The sequence below is a fragment of the Lepeophtheirus salmonis genome, chromosome 10 (genome assembly GCF_016086655.4).
Source record: "Lepeophtheirus salmonis chromosome 10, UVic_Lsal_1.4, whole genome shotgun sequence".
NCBI lineage: Eukaryota > Metazoa > Arthropoda > Copepoda > Siphonostomatoida > Caligidae > Lepeophtheirus > Lepeophtheirus salmonis.
The window spans coordinates 17612937-17639635 of NC_052140.2; the positions used below are offsets into that span (position 1 = coordinate 17612937).

The 26699-nt window shown below is 32.5% G+C and overlaps 1 protein-coding gene across 1 annotated transcript in view; it reads left to right on the top strand.

Moving 5' to 3' along the window:
- Nucleotides 1–5997: 5997 nt before the first annotated feature.
- Mgat2 (alpha-1,6-mannosyl-glycoprotein 2-beta-N-acetylglucosaminyltransferase) overlaps nt 5998–26699 on the top strand; it is a 139103-nt gene continuing 118401 nt past the window's right edge. The window contains exon 1 of the mRNA XM_071891346.1: nt 5998–6398. Coding sequence (XP_071747447.1) covers nt 6379–6398 — 20 coding nt within the window. The 5' untranslated portion in view covers nt 5998–6378. The remainder of the gene's footprint in view (nt 6399–26699) is intronic.

Here is a 26699-nt window from a genome sequence, read left to right on the forward strand (position 1 = left end):
TATTTTTCTCTAACAGTCCTACCATTGTCGTTCATAACCCATCGACAACAAAATTTCAGTGTAAATATAAAACTCTATCATATAGATTTTCTATGTCTAGATCAGTGAATCCTAACCTTTGTATCACTGCAAAGACACTAGACGTATTTTTTTAATGAAAGGACGTCAAATTTTAAACAAATATTTGAGGCTTGGATTTTTGTATGGTAAACTTTTTTTTTGTAAAATTTTCATTCCATTTGAATAGTAAAATAAGTTTAGCATATAAACACGTACGTTAAATCGTACAAATTTCATAAAAAAAGTAACCTAAATTTGAGATCCTACAAATTTAACACATGTTGCTTTTTTTTCATACCAAAAAAGTCCAGCAAATTTTTTTATTATTGATCAAGTACTTCAAGTATATTTCAAATTTGTTTTTTTGAAGTCATTAGACATTTAAATAATTTACTCTTGACTTAATTTTTGGAATCCTAAAACTTCAAAATAGTAAAGTACCAAATTTCAAGTGGTACACTCTTTTGGATAGAAACTCATATGTATTATTGATTTATTATTTCAAATAATTCTAGTTATAAATTTTAATGTTCTTATTTTCTTGTGAAGTTTGAAAATTTAAGAATAGTGTAATATTATTATTTCTGAAGAGGTCTCCAATGGAGACGAAATGGATTAAATTTTAATGATCCTCTAAACATGTATGTTTTATTGTGTTGGTTGAGTAAATTCAGTCTTCTTTAAAGAATACAAGAAAAAATAGCGTCCCGTAATAAGATATTTAAGCGACTTATAAAATTTTGGTCCAATTAGGCACTGGGACGTGTAATTCTGAGTCATGAACGACTCAGAATTATGGGCTGAAATTTGGCACACTTAGTCTACTCATAAATTTAAGATTGTTTGCCAAAAATTGTAGAAATCTGAGAGGATGGGTTACATGCTCCTGTCAATTTGACATGGAACTAACTAGAAAAGACAATTTCTTTGGAATTTTTGATGACATTTTGTAAAAAAAAGAAATTTGATAACTTTGTGGAGCTCTAAGCTTAGAATTTATTCAAATATTTTAGGATTGTTGTTTTTTAAATTAGGTTTCCATTCAATACGCTACATCGACAAAAAAACCTAAAAAATCTGAACTAACTTGATATTAACATGAATTATTCATCATCAATGAGTAGGAAAAAATAAATAATAAATGTAAGAGGGAATTGGACTTGAGTAAAGGGGATTTTTCTTTAAAATGTTTTGGCATACAGCTCGAGTATATAATAAAAATAATTGTTTTTTATATGTAAGAGGTGGCTGAGATCCTGGGAAGATCTAGTAATAAAAAGGTTTTGTCTCAGGAGTATTTCAAATTTGTAATATATCTTTATATTAGTTAATAACTCAAAATACAAAGTTTCATCCTATTTTGTCATCCGCTCCAAAATTTAGAGACTTCTAATGTTTTGGCCTCGACCCCACTTACCCTATCTTAAATTGCTGTATTTTGAATGTATTTGATGGTATCGATCTATTTAAAAATAAATGAAAATATAAATGTTTTATTGTATTTTATTTTATAAGCGAAAAAATTAAGCTTTCACCCATATCATGATATTCAATAATATTATAAATGAATATACATCTTCTTATTATGGTCTATATCAACTGTACATTCTATATATATAATGAAGATACCTTAAAATAATAATATATATGACCAGCTTCAATAGGATTTAAATTTTATAGAAGACGGATTTGACTCAACCAACACAATAAAACATAGATGGTTATAGGATCAGTATAATTTAATCGATTTCGTCTCCATTGGGGATCTCTTCAGAAATCATAATTTAATAATATTCTTAAATTCTTAAGTTTTCACAAAAAAATAAAAACATTAAAATTTAAAACTACGAATATAAAAAATAATATATCAATAACATTTACGAGTTGTATTAATAAAAAAATATTGAAATATTTTTCGTTTACAGGATAGTACCTTTAAATAAATTCATAATTTTATTTTAAAAATGGATTTTTTTCTAAAATGAAACTTGTTTACAGTAAATTAATGAATCTCCAATTCAATGTCTATTCAATCCAGTGGGTGTTTTTGAATGAAATTGATTGATCCATCAAATCAATCGGATTTAAATTTGGGTCCATTTAATATGTTTATTTACACGTATGTGATACATCAATAAGCAACAACGAAAAGGTCACGAGGTCAATATTTTGACCCCATAAAAAAAAAAATGTTGACACTCCATTGCACTCAAATTTGTATATGTTAATTTTTAATATATCATAAAAATATACATTAAGTTTTTAGGGATGCATTCGATTCCACTTAAATACTACATGCTAAAAAACCTAGCATATATATTGCAAAAACTTGAGAATAATATTTACTATAGATGTAGAAATTTGATCCATCTATTGACACATTTTCATTCCAATTTATATGATTTATTATTTTACATTATAAAACAATTAAACCAAGTAAAATGACCCTAAATGACGTAACCAGTGATCGATTTTACCTTCATTAAAGACTGAAAAGTGGGACAGGACTGGATGGTGGCCCTTTTTCCTAAATACATACGAAATGAATGCTAGTGTTTATTTCTTTTCAAATTTTTTAAACTATTTTGATTAATTTACATCATGATTATTAGTAAATTTGTTGATTTCATATTTCGTTAGTCACGCATTAATTATATATCTTTTCAAACGCCGAAACCCTCAAAGCCACTGCCAGCCAGTACTAGGCCCATTACAGATTAATACATATGCAGCTGGTGTCAGGCATTTTGCCGCCAACTGGAAACAATTGCTGGTAAGGGCGGCTACCTTAATGATTAAGTGAGCTCAGACCCACATCTATTTATAATACTTATTTTGTTGAAATTCTAAAGTTAATTAATAAATAATATCTTGTTCAAGTTTAGTCAAAGTGTTTACATTTTAATGGACCCCTCAGTATTTAAAAGTATATTGCTATTATTTTAAGAACATAACGTGGCACGTAGTATATTTGATGAATGAGATTTGAAATTCTCAATTTGAGTAGTTGGACATTTTTTTCATTCGAAAATTCCATAAATGCAATTGCAAGTATATATTAAATAGGTTATTTATTACAAAAAAAAACATCAAATATCTTACATATGACCTTACAGTGTTGTAAACATTGTGCCATAGGGGAAATAAGTTACAAAGCTAAATTTTAGAGGTTTTATGAAAAGAAAATCATATATTTTTTTTTATAAAATTAAGCAACGATTGTCAATATTTACTTTGAATCTCTCAATTACCAACAAATAACATAAAAACTGTTTTTAAGAAAACCAAAATCTTTGATTTCGATCCGTTTTTAAAAAATCACTTCATTTTTGTTTTTAAAATAGAAAAATTCGGAAATTCTGATGACTCATTAAAAAAAAAGACGATAAATGTTTTTAAAATAACGTAAGGAGGAAAAACAGAGAGAAACAGAGCCGCAGCTACCTTATTTGCAGAGTTTGTAATTCTTTAAATTCCAAAAAGGGAGGTTACTTGCTTAAGACAATGGGTTTCAAAGTGGGGGCCGTGAAGGGAGGCTAGAGGAGGTGGTGCAGGAAGGTGGAGAGTTGAGGATCGCTTTCAGTCTATAGTTACATAGTACAAATGATTCGTATAAAGAGGGTCTGAGCTAAAAATATTATAGCGTAGGGGAACTTGGTATAGTAAAGTTTGGGAAACCCTGGCTTAAGAAATATTCTATTTATCATATTATAAGCCCCCTCGACAACCTTAGTAGTGGACCTTGATTTTTTCAGTTTCTTTTTGGAGGAAAGGTTGCATACTACAAAAATAAAAATAACGACGTGTTTTATTTACATAAAATTATGTAGATGCAATATTAAAAGATTATAAATATACAAAATACATCAAAACGAAAATAAGCACAAGAACTGAGACCGATCAACAATATATTGCGGTCATAGTTCCAGTCTTGGTTCGACTTTGTCGGTTCCGATTCTAGTGGCTAAAACTGCTAGACCTATAAGGCACAACCTTGTTTATGCTTCTTAATCAGTGTAACTCCATCTCACCAACCAAAGGGATATTAAAGAATATATATATAATTAACAGTTACAATGTACAGAGTACGATATTTTTTGAAGGTGTAATATATTTTTTAATCATAAAGTGATTTGATGTAGTTTCATTTAGATTTATTAGAAATTTGTTCATTTTATCTAGTTAAATTGTCCAACTTTGAGCCACCCTTTAATTATAATGGAATTTATGACGTCCTTAAATACATTCTATAGAGGTAACAAATACAGTGTGCTTAAGCAAAAATGCGACATATAGTAAAATTTAAATAAACTCCAAACAAATAAATGTAGGGTAATTACACATAAATATTTTGAAAGAGCAGTCTTGAGACCTTCCTTTTACGTTATACAATTTTTTTTAAACAATGTCAATTTTGAGAGGTAGTCGAAGAAACGTAGAGTGATGGATTTTCTTCAGTTGGTAATTCCTCTTTGTGAGTTGGTCAAGATTATTGAAGTGAACAGGGGCACTATTTATAGGATCAGGAAGACGTTTCAGGCTGATGGCTGCTCTGAGCGAAAGCCTGAGAGTGGGAACCATAACATAGAGCTATTGAAGATGTTCATGAGTGCCTTAAGAGACAGTATCAAGGCAAATCCTCAAACCTCGATGTACATGCCCATAAAAAGCGCAAAATTAGTGTAGGAACAATCAGGAATGCTCTGAAAATCTGTGGCCTCAAGAGCTACGTCGACCGATAACGATGTCCATAACAGCCTCCTTACTCACCAGATCTGAATCAACATCACAATTTGATTGGGGCCCCCTTTGACAAAGGCCTGTTCTGTCCCTTCCATTAATACTGTTGAGCTGCAGACCTCCATTGGGCAGGAGTAGATGAGTATGTCATCAGAGTGTGCAAGACCTTTGGCCTTCTGTAGAGCCGGTAGTTGAGGCTAAAGGAGGACATTTTGAATTTTCAGGAAGACAGATGTGTCTGACCTTAATCACGTTTGAGCTCTTGATGATTTTTATGTGTTGTCCGCCATAAAGCTTTTGTGCTTACACACACTGTACATTAGGGTGGTCTGAAGACTTTCCGCCGTATCAAAGATACATGAAATTTTTTTACGATTTTAAATTTCATTCTTCAACATAGTCACTTCGTAACTCTACGAAATTATCTCAAAGATGCTCTTATCTCTGTAACATGTCCAAATAGAACTCACCGTTTTTCTCTTCAAAATTACTGAAAAAACAGTTTAGCTTTTTTAGAAGTTAGTTCCCCAAATGTAGTCCACTGTTTGGATTGTACTTTTGGTTCAGGTATATAATGGCGTATCTACAGTAGTTAATTGGCCCCTATACTAATATTTATTTTTTCTAAACTACGCCAACAGAGTGGTGGAAATGTTCATTCGAAAACTTACATCAACTCCCTCAAACGCCTGTTACATAACAACGGCGTGTCCAAAATGGTTGAAACTTTCATAAGAAGCTGTCAACAGATGCTAGATAGATGTAACGAGCTTTTCTTTACGAGTGCTGCCATCTTCACGTTGAGGTCAGAAACTTTTACAACCTCATCCGTATATCCAGTTTAGTTCTTCATCATGGTGGTTTATGATGGAATTATTTAATTCAGTCAAAACGCCCTATAAATAAAAAAAAACTTTTTTTATGATATTTTAACTGCATCCATCAAAATGATTTTTGAGTATATGTCATAGTATACAAAATATCTCGACCCCTTTTCTTTTATTATGCATGTAAATAAATGGAAGTTTAAATATTATAGTTGAATAGAAAGGAGAGAACAATTTCTTAAAGAATTGCTCTCTATTTCTCTTTCTCTTTCCATATCTTCACATGCGTTCCTTTCGTCTTTTTTCTACGAAGTGGTACGTCGTTTAAATGGTTGGAGAGTGCTCTTTTCTTTAATTCTACTTCTTCGCGGGGCAATGTCTTAATAAACAAGAAGAAGAAGCACGTCTGCATAGATAGTGTTACAAAAACCGCCTTTCACATCACCCTTCTGAAACATATTTCTTATACCAAAAGAACCCTTCTCCATTATAAAAAAGAACAGCCTAAATAGGCATGAATCATGTTTCTACAACCAGTCATATCAGTACAAAAGTGATTTAACTGTTTAGAAATACTAAGAAGAAGAGAATATTAGAAACTCTCTAAAGATATCTAAATAATATTTATGTTTTATTAAATTTAAAAAAATATATAATTTCACTGCCCACAAAATAAAAAATTTAAAAAAAAAAACTATAAGAATCATGCCCGAATATTTGAAGGACACGAGTGAGATAGAAAGTAAAAAACATGCAAAGAAGAGGAAAAAGGTAAGACAGAAGATAATTTGTTTTTATACGAATATCAAAATAGATTTGGAGAAAAAGTAAATTTGTATTTTTAATCTAATTTCAATTCTTTATAAGAAGTGTTACAGTCATCTAATTTAAGCCAAGTATGCCCAGTTCTTTTTGATACTTTCTTACCAACGAAAATACAACTTCCTTCTTGTTTTATCGTAAATGCATTTGCCTGTTTTGGCAAAAAACTAGGACAACAATTTTTACAGGCCTCTATTGAAGCTAAATTTGTTTCTCCAAGTGTGTTGACCGTAGATAGGAACAAGTGATAGACACTGGGTACCAGGTCGGGACTATAATTTGGATGCATAAGAAATTACCATCCAAGATCCCAAAGCTTCTGGTGCTTCATCAAAGCCATGTGCAGCTTTTACCAATGCCGCTTCTGTTCGTCGATTGCCCACTTTAAAATGGTCGAGCTGTTCACAGTAGAGGGCAGAATTTAAAGGAAATAAATTGGACAAAGCACTGGTGTCTAATACGAACCAAAGGAGTTCCTGGAGCTGTATAAATTGCATTTTTTTTTTTTGGTCTCTTTTAGCGCATTTTTCAAGGTGTACAGAGTGAGACAATGAAATTTCCCCCGCCATTTTTTTTTTTTTTTTTTTTTTTTTTTTTGCGTTATTTAAGGTTTCAGGTGACATTTCAAGCAATGTTCCGATACATGTTTTGTTTTTCTTGGCCATTGTTTTATTTCATCAAAATCGGACGAAAAATGAGTGAACATGAATAAAAGAGACTAAGGGTTTCAGATCTTCTCTACGCGGATGTTGATCCCAAAAAAAATTCAGACATTTTCTGCGTGACCGTGAGGACAGTCCAGAACATTAGAGTGGCCAAGGAGAATGGGGAAGGAGTCAAAAGAAAAGCAGGAAATGGAAAAATGGTTTGAAGCGTGAAGAAACATTTTTCAAGTCTCATGAGGCCAAGATCATGGAAGATCCAACAATATTAATGCGCTGCTTGGCTGACGAGTTCAATGTCAACATCAGAAGGGCAGTCCATGATGAACTTGGCCTTAAGAGCTTTGTCAGGGCTCCAAGACATCTCCTCACAAACAGGATGAAGGCCTTAAAGCTTGAGAGATGCAAAAAAAGTCCTTAATTACTTAAAAGTCATCTGTCGACTGTGAATATATTCTTTTGGGAGCCAGGTTTTGAACTGCAGAAATAACAGATAATAGCAGCATCACTTAAGAAAGTCCAGGGCACTTTCAAGAAAAAGTGTCCGGTACAAACCATATGCTTAGGAGTCGTTGCCTTTGATGGGGCCAATGAGAAAATCAGGGAGGAGGCCTAGTATAAGATGCTGAGGAGGAAAATCTTGCCCTGGCTGAAGGCTAACTATTCTGGAAACATCTACGTGTGGACCCAAGACGGTGCTCCCAGCCATACTGTCTTGAAGATGCAGAATTTCTGCAAGAAGCACTTTGTTGACTTTTAGGATAAGACCTTCAGGCCCTGTTCCAGTCCTAATTGCTATTCCCCTGGATTTCAGTGTGTGTAGCGTCATAGAGAGCAAGGTTGGTAAGACATCACATAGAAATGTGCAGGAGCTCAAAGACGGCATCAAGAAGCAATGGGCCAATATGTCTGCGGATTATATCGTGGCGACCTACACCAAGTCATCATGTAGATGCTGTGATAGAGGCTGTAAGCGGCCTAATTAAGTCATTCTTGCCAAGATTTATCCCTAAAAAAATTTAATAACATTTCTTATTATAATTTTTTGATAAAATGTTATTATGGTTTTGCTTCTTGATCTCAGAAAATTTCCTTCTCACTCTCTGTAAAAATGTAAAATATGGCGGATTTCTTCTTTCCAGACCTCCATAATCAAGCCATAGTAATTCACATCTGAACCGGCCAAGAGCAATACTGTTAAAAAGTGGTGTCATAATACAATCACACCTTTACAACGCTTTATCGTTTGATCTGATTTGACCAATAATGAACAAGATCTACTTTTTTAATAAAAAGGGCAGAAAATTCGAAATTACTTTTTCCCAACTAATATATTTATATATACAGTTGAGTAAATAAATACTTGATCCTTTTGCAATTTCCTAAGTTTTTTACACTGATAAAAATTTTCTATGAGATGGAGGTCTGGAGACTGACTTGGCTACTCCATGACCTTAATTAACTTCTGCTTCAGCCACACTTGTGTTTTCTAGCCGTATGTTTAGGGGCATTGCTATGTTGGAAGACTCATTACAAACCCATTTTAAGCATAACTATAGGGCCATAGTTAAGTCAATCACTCAAACCAACTACCACAACATCTAACCTGCCCCTGAACCTCGCACAAACCTTGATAAGGAACTCCCTTTCCATCTTAACTGAAAATGGAAGCCTGTAAGGAGTGAACAATGTTATGAGCGTGTTTGTTTGATTCTCTCTCGAAGAGAGCCCCAAACATAGACACATTGTATTCCAAGGAGTTCATATCCTTGGAGAAAGGAGGCAACATTTAAATTGCCCAAACATAAACGTCATTAAAAAATCTCGACAAACAGTATCAATTTAAAATTTTAGCATGACACTGGATCTGTAAAAACATTAATTAAAGCTTTTTGGCATTATTATTTATGGAGTTATTTGTGTCCTTAGCCTTGTGCCCAACTCGGAGGCACACAATTATGGCTGTAAATCATTTGTATTCAGAGCACATCTAAAGAATTTGTATTTTTCTGATATAGTTTTGTCAACTAAATTACTAGAGCACACTTTCATTTACATAGATTTAAGGGTTGTCCATATATGGAGGTGTAAACTTGTTCTGGATTTAAAATTTTCTATGGGATTGAGATCCGGAAACCGGCTAGACTACTCCATGACCTTAATTATATTCTTTTGAGCAACTCTATTGTTGCTTTAGTCGTATGTTTTGGGTCATTGGTTGCTAGAAGGTCCATAGCACGACCAACTTTTAGTGCTCTGTCATGAGGGGAGAAGATTGTCGCCCAAGATTTCCAGAGTACATGGCCGAGTCCATTATCTCTATTTGATGCCGTGAAGTCGTTCCCTTTATCATAGAAATACCACTAAAGCATAATGTTTACACCCTCAATGATTGAAGATGGGGATTGTGTCCTTGAGGGTATGTTCAGTATTTTTACTTACTCCAAACACTTTTTGTTAGTTCATTAATTGTCTCTCACTGTTAAAATAAACGTACCATTAAAATTATTGACCATTCAAAGGATATACTTAGAAAATTGGCAAGGAATCAAATACTTATTTACTTCAATGTATAAATTGAATCCTCTAAGGATTATTACTTTTCAACCAGTGCTGCATTTATTTATTGCTTATTGGTCGGATATAATTATATGCATTATTTTAGTACCACAATTAATCCATGAGGCCTATGAAATACATATATTGAAGAAAATAAACAACAGATTGCGACTAATGTTGTAATGAGTGAAGACACTATTAATTGTTATCTGGTTCCTCTGTTTCATTATATGACCTACTTCTAATCGACAATAAATCATGAACACTACTTATAGATCTGAAACTCGAACTAATCCAATTTTTTTTTTTTTCTTTCCTCAAATTCAACTTTTTCACGACAAAGGATGCAAGCCGAAATTGACAAAAAATATATTTTTGACGTTTCAAAAGACGCTTTGGTGTTAGAAGGTATAAATTATAGTAGCTTATGTTCATGGTAATGTCTCTAACTACTCAGATATAAAAAATACACTCAACTTCTTCATCTATTGTTGATTATATAAGTTACATTTAGACAAAAGTCTAGAAATATATATTAAGAAAAAAACTTTTGCTATAATTTATTTTCTATTGTAGACGACAAATATCTAACATATATACTTCATCCATACTTTAATAATTTTCTTCTTGAGCAACTCTTTTGTTGGTGTGGCCTTTTTGTAGTGCTGGAAAATTAATTACACAGCCCCATTTTTAATGCCCTGCTCCGAGGGAAGTAGGTTATCCTCAAAGATTTCCATAGTACATGGCCCTTTCCAACTTCCCTTTGACTGGTGAAGTCGTCTTTTTTAAAGTAGAGAGCCCCCTTAACATCACGTCCCCCCTCCCAATGACTGACTGTAGAAATTGTGTTGTTTGGATTGTACAAATGATTTAACTTACTCTCAATACTACCTTTTTTGTTCATTAATTGTCTCTCACTGTTAAAATGAACCTACTATTAACATCATGGATTGTTCTTTTCTTAGTCAGTGGGCAAACTTACAAAATTTGCAGCGAATCAAATACTCATTTTCTCCACTGTAAATTCATAAGATTGTTTCAATACAGAGGGACAAAATATCAAGGAGTACGGAAGTTTAATCTTCAATGTTAGCCTATTCCAACGGCTCACAAAACAAGTATAAACAGATTTCAATTTGATTGGAATATACACTAAAGAAAATAAGTATTATCATTTGGTACGTTAACCACAGATGAAGATTTTCTTTAGAACTAATGTCCAGAGACTGGCCATATACATAATGGGATTCTTATTGAACCAATCTTTTGTTTTCATGGCCATTATTTTTGGTTAATTGCCCTGCTGGTCTAACACACAAGCATGTTAGGATATCATTTTCTTTATTTTACAACATAATACGAAGAAAATATATTAGGTGGAAATATGAAACTTACACATTTGAAGTTAGAGGTTCTGTAATTGTATAGGTAGCCATGTTTCTCAAGCACCTGATGCTTTTTGATTTTTTTTAAACGAACAAAATTGCAGCGAGATTCAAGGCTTAGGGCATCAACTCTTTTTTGTACGGGTCACACTTCGATGGAGGTTGTCGGGCTTACTGAAATTCATCGTCACACCATCTAAATCTCAAATTTGATCAACTACCCATTGAAAGTTAAATATCTCATTTCAAGGTTTAGTTTATTAAGTATACTAACACACTGGTTAAAATTTTTTGTATTCTTCGACGAATTATTGCGAATTTCTAAAATAAATTGTTTTATTAACCCTATGGGTGTGTTGCAAGTTATACTCTTAAAGTAGCCAAAATTAATTGTCACAATGTAAGAATGAGAAATTGATAAATTTTATTCTAGAGGGCCCAAAGTGGGCCAACATAAATGTCTTAAATCAAATAAAGGATTTAAACTATAGGTAAAACTCTCGGGTTCTTAACTCATCCAAAAAATTTGAACACAAATCATATACATAGGTGACTCAAATATGCATATGAATAATTTAAAAAATCACAAAAAAAAATTCTAACTTATTTGGCTGTATGGATAATGAAGGGTAGTTCATCTAAACGTTTGTAAGCCGAGAAAAAAAAAGTAAAACTCTGTTTTGACTTAATTTCTTAGCCTATTTTATTAAAAAATTTATACAAAACATCATTATACTATAACTTTACAAGGAATCAATAACATCGCTGTTAGCTCTGTCCACATGTTTGCAACGTTTCTGGAAACGTCACACTACCTTCTTGGCCATCCAGTGGTAAAGTTCGGAATACGCTTCTTATACCAGCTCTTATCGATATTATGGAGCTACGGGAACTTTCATTGGAAGCCTGTTAAAAATTTTGTAAGACAAAAATAGCCTGAAAGGTTCAATTCTGACGAGTTAGGATGCCAAGAACTATACTGAAAGTATACATTACATTATCAGAATCAAGAAAAATTGAGTGTTCTTTTGTTGGTGTGATAGGTTGCTCAATCTTACAGCTAGATCCCAGATTGGTATGACATAATACTGTGGATCCAGGGAAAGACTTTTGTAGAGAGAACCACGATGTAAGCCTTGGAGTTAACCTTCAGGCCCTGCTTGAAGTTAAAGGGCGACATAATATGACCTTCTCTACAAACAACGCCAAAAACCAAAAAACGTAGTGTGTACTTAGCCTTTACGATCCCAGAGACGTTATAAGGACTTTTTCCTAACAAACTATTGTTCCTCGATTTATGTTTCTGGGATGAAAGAAATGTATCTCATCTGAGAAGAACCCGACAAGATATTTCGCAGGAGGCTTTTGTTTGAGCTTGATCAAAGCCTTGGTTCGGGTGACCATTATCTCCATGTTTGACGAGTTTAAAAGCTGACCTTTGGGACATCATAGCTCTGGTACCACAGGTCTTCATTTATGACACGATTGAAAGTTGAGCAGGAACGATCGCATGCATCGTTTGGCCGGGATTATTTCGAATTTTTTTGTAAATTTTTCTCAACAAAGTAAGACAATTTTGGGTTCTTCCAAGTCACAAAGCTTCCAAAAAACCATCCATAGTGGATCTTGACCATACTGTTCGATTCGTTTTCTGAATTTTTGGACCAATCGAGTAGTGCATCAAAAATGTATTACACATTTTTCCCATTTAATTTGCACAAAATACACAAAATTGCACCAGGTGTTTGTTCTTGATTAAAAGAAGACGCCGGTGTTATGTTGTCGTAAGGAAACAACATGAGCAACCTACGTAGTAGACTGTACAGGATTCACTCTCCATTTGTATTAAAACTGGTTTGTAGGGGGATGGAATGATGCCAAAGAAATTGAGAACGTTTAAAAAAATAAATTATGTTCTTAATTTTTGTCAGGGTTGTTTTTATATTGACAAACCACATATATAGGCAACTATTTTTATAAATAAGTCTATAAGCAACGTTTAATTGTTAATAAAATAAACAAAACAAGTATTACGTGCTACTTTATTTTTGCAAATTTAATGCAGTTGTTCGGACATAATACGATTTTATACCTTACCATGCCCTATAGGAAAAAAATAACCTACAAGAAAGTTTTCAGTACTTTCAAATCGTATCTTTTCTATGTAAAAAAAATATTTCAATTTTTTGTTTCACACAGAAAAATATTTAATAGAAGAAAGTCAATTGTTGTATTTTGCATATATATATATATAGATATAACATAATTTAATTACATTATTGGATCATATTAACCCACACTAACAAAAGATTAACATATAAAGCAGTAGATATTGAAAAATATATTATACACAGAGTGTGTTTTGAAACAATTTCCCATTGTACTATTATTTTATGCTCATTGCAATGAAATTGACATTTTTTAAGAGATGTTAGTCATTTTGCTGCATAAACTTTCCCCACTGTTTATTTAGTCTCTTGGAGATTGGCTGCATTCCATAATAACCGGGTTTTTTTAGTTTTCATATTATAAATTCGAACTTTAACTTTCGTCTATACTAATTAAACAATATTATTTTCTTCATACATTTCTTTAAAACTCAATTAAGATCTTGACTATGAATCTAATAAATAGGTAATTTCTAAATATACTCATGATCCTGAATCAGTGACTTCATAATTATTCGTTATCTTCATTATTTCCTCATTACCTTTTTATTTATTTTTCTCATCAATAGCTAAAGTTCGAACCTATTATAATAGGTGTGGTAAAAATAAATCAATTATTTTTCCTATAGATGACTTAAGCAATGTTTATCTTGCATTGTTAAGAACAATCGGTGTACAAAAGTGTTAGAAAGACTTATTATACAGTTTTGTGATTATATTCCTCAGTATTGTTTGAGTAGTCGTCAAAAAGGACACATGCAAAAAAAAAGTGCATCATATTTTACATTTTTTTTTTCAATAAATGGTAAAACGTAAGCCAGGCGTGCAAAAATATGAATATGTTGATAGTCTTGATACTATAAAAGCTATTTACGTGCGATTTTAGTTTCCTCAATTATCGTTCACTTAATTTTGATGGTTTTTTAATAATCAAAACAATGCTTAAATGACGGTCGTATTGGCCGATTTCTTTAGCTATTTTATCTGCATTTTAGAGAATAAGTATTCCATAGCATTTATTCTACATACATGTCTTAAGTAAACAATTTTGATCACAGTATCGATACTGAGCACAAGCTAGGGTTATACCAAATGGTCCATTAAAGTCTAAACACATAATATAAGTTATAATCCTCTAATTCAAAATAGGGCCTTATTTTTTCTCTCAGAGCCTCGTGGCCTTCAGAAAAAGGTCATACATTTTTTTTCCTATTTTTAAGGTTCAAAGCTGTGCTAGCCCTCGGGGTTGAATCCTTATTTCAAGCTCCGTGGACACAAGATGACTTATTGCATACCCATAGTGAGTAAAAGATTCCAAAAGATGGGCAAATCCTACTGGCCAGGGGAAATTCAGTAGAAATTTTTCCCTGCGCACACACTCTTCCCCATTAATGAAACCCCATACCGAATCCGGAATTATACACATTTCATTTCACATTTTTTAAAATTTCTACCTCTACTTTTTCTTTTTCTCTCTCTTTTTTTCTATTTCTTCTAGCTCGGGCATACCGATGTATATGGACTCTTATTTTGAGAGTTGAGTTTTATCCTTGGAACATTTTTCGTGGCCTAATCTCAAATTGACACGACATAGAGCGTTTTTGAAGAGATTCTTTTTTTTCAATTAAAGTGCATACCTTCAGCTATCCAATGAGATACTTTTAAACTTTTTGAATTTGTTTGTCTTGAAGCTATTAACCTCTGAATAAAAAGCACCTATTTTCTGCTTTAAATAAAGATATCTTGAGTTATAAGTACGATGCAGAGATTTTAAAAATGGTTTTTGAATTTTTTAACATTCGACTTTCAAATATACTTATATAATTTATTCTTATTTTTAACAACAAGGGCTTCAAACAGCTTTGAACATTAAAAATAGCCAAAAAATTAAAAAAGTGTATAGAATTGTCTTAAGGCCACGGGGATCTGAGCAAAAAAATAAGTCCATATTTGGAATCAAGGTATCAAACTCTATTAAATTTAGCATATGCTGTTCTTGTGTATTAAAAAAAGTGTTATTTTGATGGATAGCGTAATTAATAATTCTGCATCTCTATGTCTAAGAATTTTTATTGGGAGATTTAAAAATATATAAGTCGTTGAACTAGATTATTGGGCTCTTTAAATAACTGTTAATTATATAAATATTAGTAATTTTATTTTATGGATATGCTCATAAACCATTTTTTAATGGATATTGATATACCCAGTTAACTATAACTGATAAATTACATGTACTTGATGTTTTTTTTTAAATTTATAGTGTATGTATGTACTTCTATGTGTGTATAATAATAATAATTATAATTGATTTTATAAATTAGGATATATAAAAAAAATTAGGAATATTGACTTATTTTTCTATATTTTTAATAATTTTACTTCACCATTATAGATAAGAACAATGGTATTGGGTCAAATAAAACAGTGGAGAATACTTCCTTTAGGACAAAACTCCTCACGGATAAATTCCGAAACAGTCCCTCCCCCCTCACCAGTTATGTTGTGCCCATATTTTCCCTGGGTATGCCTTTTATAAAATTCTAAAATAGCTACCCAACAGATTTACAGAAGTGCACCTATTATTTCATTAGCTGTTTTTTAAAAACAAATTTAAGATACAGATAATTACATGCAAGGAAAACTTCCCTGAAGAAAATTGGCAGTCTGTAAAATTGTCATTGGGAACATTTCCTGTCATTTACTCTGAAAATCAGAACAACTTGTCACAAAACTGGTTTCTTGCAGTGACAGGGCCGCCAAACAGGTTAAAAACCATTGTTGCCATTGGACCTCTCTAAATGCTTCAAAATTAACCCTGAACTCATGGTTTGTTTAAGACTACTGAAGAGACACTTTGAAGGTTAAAAAAAGTGGCTGCCACTTCACAAAACATTCAGGCCCTCTGCATGTACTTCAAAAGGATTTTTTTAACATATTTTGTGTCCCAGTCGGCGTTTTAATCATCACGTTAACTCAGGTTCCTTTTTTAGCAATTGGAGAGAGGCAATATACTTTGAAAAGTATTGTCTGAGGTTTTTAAGCTACTTGGTGGCTTTGTCATAGTCTTAATCAACTTCTGGGAGTGGGTTTTACTTTAGATCATTTGGAAGTGCTCGAAAAGCCCGGCGAGATGAAGTCGTCAAAATTTGTTTGGAGCCATTTTAGCCCATTTTTCGAGATATTGGAGGGAGTTGATTCCTGAAGCCGCATGTAAGGCCTCCCATTGGTAACCATGTCGATCAAGGGATTCACCTTGGTCTCTAGTACGTCCAGGTAGGCATCAGTGATTATCCTGAGATCTTAGGGAAGTGCATGAGGAGCTTGAAGTGGCCTTTGGAGCTAACCAAACCAAGCACTGTTGCTTCTAAATTACATTTAGAGGCACCAAATTCCCTCTTGACTTTGAGAACAAACGTCTCACTAAGCCACATGGAGTTGAGGGACACCGTCCTTCTTTACACTTTTGTAGTTCATGTAGTGGCTTGATGTTGAAAGCAGAACAGAGCATCGATCGGGTATCATTACATCTGGAAGGAAAATTTGAATATCTTTGAAAATTAAACGATCCCTCTCTTGGAAGTAGTGTTGTGTCGGTCTTTAATCGGGACTGAGGACCACAGTCAGTCCAGCCCAGTCCATCCATGTCAGCCCAGTCCCATTTGTTTGTCCTTACAGAAGGTAAAATCGATCTTCTTTATTTTTCCTTTACTAAATTATTCCGTTACATAATATAAAAAATTATATAACTTAGTAACAATATAATATGTCTGTATCATATTGTATTATAGTGAAAAAATGATATTTTTTCCAAAATATGTGCAATAATCTTATTATGTATTTCATATATCCTATTTGCTATCATAAACCATCGATATTTTTCGAGTAAACAGCTTGAAGATGAAATCTGCGACCGTTTTCCTATTAATAAGAAGCAACATAAAATCCAAAATTTATAACATTAATATTTCAAATAATAAAAAAGTAATTGTAGGTCATGTGGCTTGAGGCTTACTCGATGTTATTGCACTCAGCCTCGATCCTGACTTCGATACTCCTTCTGAAGTGGCTGCAAGCCTTGATGAAAAGGTTCCTCAGCATGGATGCGAAGTGATCCTTATTGGGGACGTCGTTTAGTGTTTCCCTCAAGGAACCCCGACAAACTAATCAATCAGATTAAGATTGGAGGGCTACTAGTGGCCATGAGTTGGTAAAAGTTATCCTCAAGCCAGGCAAGATACTTCTTGGACACATGGTAGGGTGAGGAGTCCTGCGGCAATACCCAGAGGCAATCCTATCCATCTGGGTGATCCAGATTTGATTTGGTTGATGATTTGTCCTTATTTATTAATTAGACAGATAACTACGTCATAACTCTGTTCCTTCTCTGTGAACTCAATCTCTGGCAGCTCCAACTATATTTTTTCTATTATGACAAACTTGGACTGAATGACGGTGTTTTATTATTATATTACGTGGGTTTAATGAAATGATTTGAAGACGACATTTGGTTCTAGGACAACCCAAAAACGGCGCGGATTTCATGTTCTTGCCCTGTATAAATTGATACCAGGAGTGAACGCTCATGAAAGACAGATAATCCCAATGTGTATGTGTCAGGGAGTTATCTTCTATTTTATTAAACAAAGTTTGTCTGTCTGGAATACCCTCAAATTAGATAGAAGATTAGAAAAATGAACAAAATCTTTGAAATTGGATATAATGGAAAAAATTTCAATAAATAATTCTAGAGGATATAAATTTAATACTTTTATTAACATTGAAGAACGAGGGTGGGTTGTCCTATTTCTTTGTATATTTAACCTTATCAAGAGGTTGTTGAATGATTTAAAAAAGTACTTATATCAGTTGGTATTATGTATTTAAGATCGATCTCTATGTAGTATTTCATAAATGTATGATTGTAAATTAGAGTGGCTCTTAAATTAACTTTTTTTTCTAAGTGTTGGGAGAAAATATTCTAAAAATGTATCTCTTGATTAATATAAATATATACGAGAAGTGTTCAAAAAGTTAGGTTACATCTATTTTTTTTTAAGAATTTTTTTTTATGTTGTCCCCCTCAGATGCAATACACTTGTGCCAACGCTTTTTCCCATCCTTGAAGCACTTCTCATAATCACTTTTTGGTATAGTCTTTCACTGTATGGCACTGTAAACATTTCAAGTGTTTCGGAGCTCTTAATTTCATTTTATAACACAAAATTTGATGCAAATTCTTTGCTCCATGTTTTTAAAAGTAAAAATCGCCAAACATGCAAAATACTTCAAACCATTATGTCTCTCACAAACAAACTAAATATAGCATATAGCTAAAATAGTAAATATATGTTCGTGGCAAGTGTGTTAACATAAAAAAATCAAAATAATCGAGCATACGAAATCTGCCTTCCCTGTGAAATTTGAAACGTATTCTTGCTTTTAAACACACCTCGTATATATATAATGCTTTAAAGAAACCATCATTTTATGGGAAAATAATAAAAAAATAACTTCTTGAAGATTTTTCAATCTATAAAAATAATTATTGTTAATAGATTGCTCTCTTTAGGCTTTTATTGATTAAGTGAATGTAAAAAGTTTTTTATATAAAATTTAGAGATGTCAAGGGCTCTCCCGTAAATCATATAGAGCCTTAGACGTATTTCTTCTTCTCTTTTTTTTTTTTGGGGGGGGCACTTACTTATGCCTAAATATATTTAGGTCCTGACTTATTTTTAAAAATACATTTTTTGATGACATTGATAATCTTGTGAAGTGCAAGACGATTTACTCGTCGTTACTTTAATTCTATCATGTGGGGGAAACAATCATAAAAAGGAAAAAAATCAGTAAATAGTTAGCCAAAACTTCCCAAATGTCGAATTAATATTTAATCATTGTTGAATAGTGTCTTTGCCCGAACAAGAGCAGTAGAATTTCAACAAAATGAATGCTATAAATTTTGAGTGTCTGAGTTTTTTTTTTCTTTTTTGTAATTAATGTATCCGTCCTTAGCGGCAATGGTGGGTTCCAGGCGACGGTGGAAGACCTACCACACGCTGTGGTTATAATCATGGCGTTACCTAACTGGCTGGCAGTCTGTTATGTATTTCATACTTCCTTTCTTGTTCTTATTTTCTTGTATGTTCTTTAGTGTATTAAAGTACTGTGTTTTACGTAGTATAAATAGTCTCGTATTGTGTAAATAAAATAAGAGTATGGTTTTGTATTATATATAATACACATGATCTTATAAATAAGTGTAGTCTTATTCCTCCACGCCATTTCTTCTTCTCATTTGTCTCTCGGTCATCCTGGATCTCTCCACCTTATAAATAAGTTTGTGTCTCTCCCTCGTCAAGACACAACACAGTCTCTTTGAAGGACTTGGTGTTTGGACGACGGATTCTGCAGGCCTTCTCCTTGATATGCACCAAAAATGTGTAATCGAGGAAGTAAAAGAGTCTTGCAACGGTTGAGATAAGTTTCTTTTATTGCTGGTGTCCAAAGTGGCCCCTCCACCCCACAAGGTTCTTCCCTCCACCCCACAAGGTTCTTCCCTCCAACTTTTTTATAGCTCTCTATACAATTTTGTTGTGAAACGCCTAGATCTCCTGCATGGGTCCCCATGTACTTGAGGGATTGACCGGTCTGTTTTCTTTCACTCCTCCAGGTCCAACTTGGCCTTTTAATAGAACTATTCTTCCTTTCCAACGTTTCCTAGACGGTGGTCCTGTAGACGTGCAACTCCTTGGATTACACGAAAGAAAATTCGTCAATTACCTTCAAGGGTTATTTTTTCGACTTCTGCGTAAGCTAGGGAGCTCCGGTTTGTTTTGCCTTGTAGCATATTGGTTATGATTAAATATATAGAAATATGAATTAGTTTCAATCACTCAATCTACATTAAATACTGAATTAGTAAGTGTTCTGATTTCAATGGAGTTAGTTGTTATGTAGTTAATTTTCTAAGTAGACCCCTTCATTTATAGGTAGGATTGCCAAATATTAGAATTTAACTTTGAAGATATCTTCAGGATATCTTGACCGACAGATATTACTTTTACCCTACTCAGACAAGGAGATGGTTTTCGTTCTTTTTTTGAGCCCCTTTTAATGAGGAAAATTCTTTTGATTGTCAAATGAAAAATCAGCTGGTAGTTAGCCAAATTTTCTCATCTTTGGAATTATTATTGATGAGTGTTTTCAGTTGATAGCAAGATATAATTTTAATTTCACTACTTAATGTTTAAAACACTGATATAGAGAAAAAAAAAGTAGATGAATACGAAGGTTTTTTTTGTTAATTTGGTAAGGCTGTGTGTACTGAGGTGTTACCGCAAAGTCTTGTTTGGTAATCATTGCTTTAAACCAAAGGTCGGGGAACAGAAGAAAATTACTCTAAATATGGCAATTTAATTTTTTTTGGGCTAATGGATGACTGCGAAAACTGCAGTGTTAGTGACATGAATGAACCTGTCACCTTACCAAACTTTGGGAAATATTCTATTAATAATTTCCAGTTTCCGATTCACATACTCTGAGCTGGATTCTAAATATTTTCATATGTGAACTGGCTAAATTTCCTGACTATCTTGAAGGATTGGCAAAAGAACTTAGCGAACTACGATCCAACAGTGAAATAAGCATGGAATTTGAGGCCCATGATGGCCTATCAAGCTGTTAGAATGTCAAAAGCCTTAAACCACATTTGGAAGCGACTAAAAGGATATCTCCCTTTGCAACAACCTATCTTTGTGAACAAAGTTTTTCTATTCATGTAAATCTCAAAACGAAATATAGAAACTGGTTGGATCCCAACGAAAATAGCGCTGATATCCAAAATTCCTGATTCTGAGACTGTTGTATCAAATACAAAAATATTATTTTTTTTATGGCCAGATAGCTATATAAATGATATAAATAACATATTCAAGTTTTAAATATATATTTTTCATTGGATTTCTTTATGTGCCATACTAACGCCAGATGACATAATCATTTTACACCCATAAAGGTGGATTCAATAATATTTTTAAATTTTGTTTTCGTAGCATTATGAAGTAAACAAATTTTGTAATGTGTCGTGTACAGATAATAATTATAACTGTTTTATTTCTGTTTGTAAATGTATAATTTGAAAAGATTGTTCTAATGTGTTATTTCCATGCCATAAAGAAGGACTTTACTGCGAAGTATCCATACGATATAAACTTTATATTTATTTTTCCATTTTTACGGAAGGAACTTTTTTTGAGTTGTTCTCTCTAACATTTCGAGAGAAAAAAGCAAATATAAGAACCATTCTAATGTACTAACATAAAAAACAAGTGTCTTTTATGTAAGCATCTGCAATATCTATACATACAAAAGGGGAAAAGAGTTATTCTCCCTCTCTCTTCTCATATTGCTTTTTTTTTTTGTTTTGCATATCTAAAACATTTTTTCTCATGTAAATGATGTACTAAAAATAAATCCATTTTTTTTCCCAATAGATGGCTTTAGAAATGTGTATCTAGTGTTGTATAAGTGCGATCAGTTTACGTTTGATAGTGTTAGAAAGATAAGAATTTTTACTAAAAAAACTTTGTGAAAGTTTTGTGATTGTTTGACTCAAGTTTGTTTGAGCAATCGTCAAAGATGGACACATGCAAAGAGAAAATACACATTACTTTAGAGTTTCTCTTCGGAAAAGGGCAAAACGCAAGCCGAGCGACTGAAAATGTGATACATCTTGATGATCATGTTACTTTAAAAGCAATGAATTCCCTTCCAGTAATTTTGATGCCAAAGATGCACCGCACTCTCTAATGAATATTGTCAAAAAATCAGATAAAATAATAAAAGTTGTCGAGTGCCACTGTCATCTAAGCACTGTTTTGATTCCCAAGCAGATACACATTAATGGAAAAAAAAATTGAACTATAAATCCATTACATATGTATAATGGATTTCTATTTACTACACTCCATAAAATTCAAATTATCTTCGAGGTGGTCTAGCCTCATTTCCAAAAGTATGACAAGCAAACCCGCAGAGGGTGTGCAATCTCCTCTCCACACAAGTCGATCTCCGACAAGAAAATATTCACATGGGACTCTGTTCTGAACATGTAAAAATGATCCCTTATTGACTAAATGAAGAGCTCAGGTCGAGGAAACTTTCAGAACCAAACATCGAGTAGAGGTCTTGTTCCTCGGCTTGGTGGCGTCCAACAGCAGCAAGATGTATCTCTACTTCTTCAAGGTCGACGAGAAAGTCGATAAAGACGTCTACTACAAGGTCCTCCGGTACCATGTCTTGCTATGGTTGAAGAGCACGTTCCCCAGAGACAATTATGTGTATACCCAAGCCGGCGCCCCGGCACACACCTCCAAGAAGGTACATCATTTCTGTAGGGAGAACATGGAAGTTTTCTGGACTGTGCTGTTTGGAACGTCTCGGAGTTCAAGACGAACAAGGGTTCTACTCTAATGTGATAACCTGAAGAACGCGATCACGGAGGAGTGGAACAACTTGTCATAGACTTCTTCAATGTCATATGTACTTCTGTTTGTCCCTGTATTGAAGCCATAATTAAGAATGGAGGGAGATATATAGAGTAAAAAGTGTAGAAAATTGTTGAATTAGCAACTTTTCATTCAAAAGTTTGGCATAAAAATGGCACAAAATATAAATATGTAGAAGTGAAAATGGCTTTTAAAATTTTCTAAATTTTGAGTCCTCACCCTGTACCTTAGGCTATTTTGATTCAATGTATTAATTGTGAAACATAATTCACTAAAAACACCCAATGAAAAGGCAACGAACTTTTTACTTACCCAAAATTAATATAATTTGTATTGTGCATAAAATATATGGAATTTTGGTCGATATGGCGGACTTTTTTAACATCACATTGCAACCTCTCAAGGTTTAGTGAATATTTATCAGATTCATTTTTTCTCATTCCTCAATGATGGAAGACTTTAGAGCTGGAACGACGGACGAGATTTTTAGTTTACCTTTTGTTTAGCCCTCCATTAGTGAACGGGGATATCATACGGGCACAGATTTATAAAAATGCGCTTTAATCCTTTTTAGTCTACATTTTATAGCCAAAAAATTACAATATGCTCATGAAACATTAAATCAGATTATTTGAAAACTCTATATTTATCTTGATAATACCTTGTTTACGATTTATTCGAATATCCATCCATTTTTAATAGAGGTTTATTGAATTAAATGAACTGTTTTGTTCAGTAGTCGTTCCTTTGTTTTTCCTTTTGATTTTTTTTTTTTCAATATGAGTACTAAGGCGTACAACGGTAGCTACAAAATATAATATTTGGGTTTCTTACAAAATACCAATTTAAGGAACAAAAAAAAAACTTGCAGCATTCGTGCGCCGGAGTCTAAAAGTGTTTTTTGGGATTCTCATAGAAATGCGGGATTTGTATTACTTAAATGGGGAGAAATCAATTTAACGTCACTTATATTTAATATCGGTAAATTCTTTATTTTCTTCCCAGTTTAATATAAGTTTTAATGAGTTGCTTACTTTAATCGCACCATCTGCTGGAAAATAAGTTATCTCAAAATAGCCCTGATCAAATAAAAGGTTAAACGGCCATTGACTTACTTGTTTTTCTAAGATTTTGTTAAATTTTTAACTCATTTGTAGATAAAAAGTATATAATTTTTAATCCGACATTAGCACATTCAATCTTTATTTCTGTGCAATATGAAAATACCTTCTCTTATTATTTTTTTGTTTTTTAAATTGCATTATTTTGCAAAAGTAAACAACTTTTTAGATTTCGAAGGTGTTTCAAAGATTTTATATTACATTTTATAGAACTATAATTATGGTTGATTGTCTCGAAAAGACCGAACCGGAGAAATCCGCCTCGGAACGAGTCTCAACACTAATTCATAATGTATGTATGCTTTGAGTATATCTTGCTTTATGTACAATTTCTATTCTCAAAGAAACAAGTGTATTTGTTTCAAATTTTAACAAACTGCCTACGTCTATCAAAATATAAACTTAAAAGCAAATAAATCAAGCTAAATTGAAGAAGAATATCAAAATATTAGGCATAAATAAATATATTTTGTTGCTTGTATTAAAAAAAAATAAACAGGACTGTGGAGTGGAGAGTCAGTTTCAGGGCCGTTAATGGGATCATAATGGGGGCTTTTTGACAAAACATTGACTACTTTGGTATAATATTTTGTTATTTTATGCTCCTTTAATTGATCGGATGGAATTTCACAGAATAAGTTTAAGTAAACATGATAGTAAAACAATCCCATAATCTGGTCCTTTAATTTTCTTTGAAGTTTATATAGACAATGTATATATATTAACTTCCCTGGAAGCAACCTGGAATTATTGCAAATTTTTTTATTAGACATCTTATTTTTTTAATAGATCAAAACTATATATTAAATATGAATGTCTGTGTGTGAGTATGTTTTTCCTTCAATCACGGCCAAACCAAATAATGTATTTTGTTAATATTTATTATGTAGTTTCTTGTGACTCCAGAAACCGTTTTGGTAAAAAATTTTTTATCTTTGGGGCCGTAGTGACCTTTAAATAGGATTTTTTATGCCTATATATTACTAAACTCATACTCATAAAATCAACCTGAAAATAATTCTTAAATTAAGCAGAGGAATTCTTGATAAATTAAATTATTATTTCTTAATGTCCTAGGCAAGGGCCGGGCAAATCTACTATATCTCCTTATAAAACCAAAATTAGAATTTTTATAAAATTTTACGATCTTTATTTTTTGTTTTATATTAAGCAGAAGAGTTCTTAACTGTTTTTAATTTCTTAATGTGCTGTGGAACGCCAAGCAAACTTACTCTAGTGTTAATGTTTAGTTATCTAAGACATTATAGTAGGATGATTCTGTATTAAGTACTATTTGTAATTGATACTGTTTATTTTAAGTAATTAAATTTTGTTTTGAACAGAAAAAAAAAGCATAAAGACCTGTAGATATTGTATCATCCAAGAGTAACTAAAGACAACTATCACTTCAGATGTACTGAAAAGAGCACAAAAGTTGAACATCTGTTTATCAATTGACTTAGTACACATGTAGCTATAATAAATGACATATCCTTAATAACAAGAAACAACTGAAAAAGTATTTAAATATAAAATATCAAAATAGAGGATACTTGAAGTTGCCTACTTACTCATATATTTATGATAATACTGCATTGTAATGTCTATATATTATTTGTAATGTTGTGTTGGTCCTTATTGAGTCTAGTTCAATCCTTCATATCAAACGTGGTTGCCTTTATTGTGTCATGCAACCTTCCCCCAAAAAGAAAACAAAAAAACACCGATATCTTTTGGTAGTTAGCAAAATACCTCCAACTGTTATTTATCTTTTACTTACTCCCATGCTTAAATTCTAATGTTATGTATCTAAAAGTTTTAAAATGAATATATTTCACTTGTTTCATATTAATAAAATTTTACATAGGGTAAGTAACGCATCGTCGGACACATCGAAGAGGTGTTTATGTTCATATACTTCATATAGACATCGTGCGTTATATTTAAGATTTTTTTAAATAAACACATTGATACGGTACATAAATTAGAAGAAGAAATTATAAAAAGAAAGAGAAGAATTATCCGATAAAGGATCATGTAATACTAATGTCAAAACTCCTAATTAACTCGAACATGGGAATTTTGTTCTGATATAACTAAATGCAGAGGAAATATCTTAATTTTATCACACACCATAAATATAGAAGTGTTGAATTTTAGCTAGAAATAATTAGAACCTCGAACTGCAAACTTTTGTTTCTCAAAAACTATACCATCAATGGATTCGAAATTTTAAAGGATTATTTAAAAATGTGTGATGATTACATAACAATCTCTTTTGATATTCTTGTTTGAAGTACTAAAGAATTGTTGTTACTTAACCATTAAGGGTTCGACAATTTGAAACATCCGACGATGTGTAACTTAACCTATATGTCTTCGATATTCTATTAAAAGCGCTGTTATCATATAGATAAAATACGTAAAGTTATGATTAATGATGAAATTCGGCTGTAATTTTTAGCTGTACTGTTTTTTTGGAATTGGTAGACAGAGGAATGAATTTTCTTTTCCTTTGCAGGTGTCATTATTATTTAATTACTAGAGAATATTTTCTCCTAAATAGGTTGAATTATATTCATAATAATGTTGTGTTCCTAAAAGAGGGAGTGTAACCCTGAGGATTTGTTGTGAAGTTATAATTGTAAGCAAGTTCTTTTAGGACTCAGAGCAGAATTGGGGAACGACATCAGTTTAATTGCAGCAAATGTCCTTGTTTAGGTCCTTTTTTCCTTCCTCTCTTATCACAGCTGATTGTAGCTGATCTAATGAAACGTCATGAGCATGATTATTTCCCTCTTCTAATACATTCTTCAAATTGTCAGTGATACCATATTGGT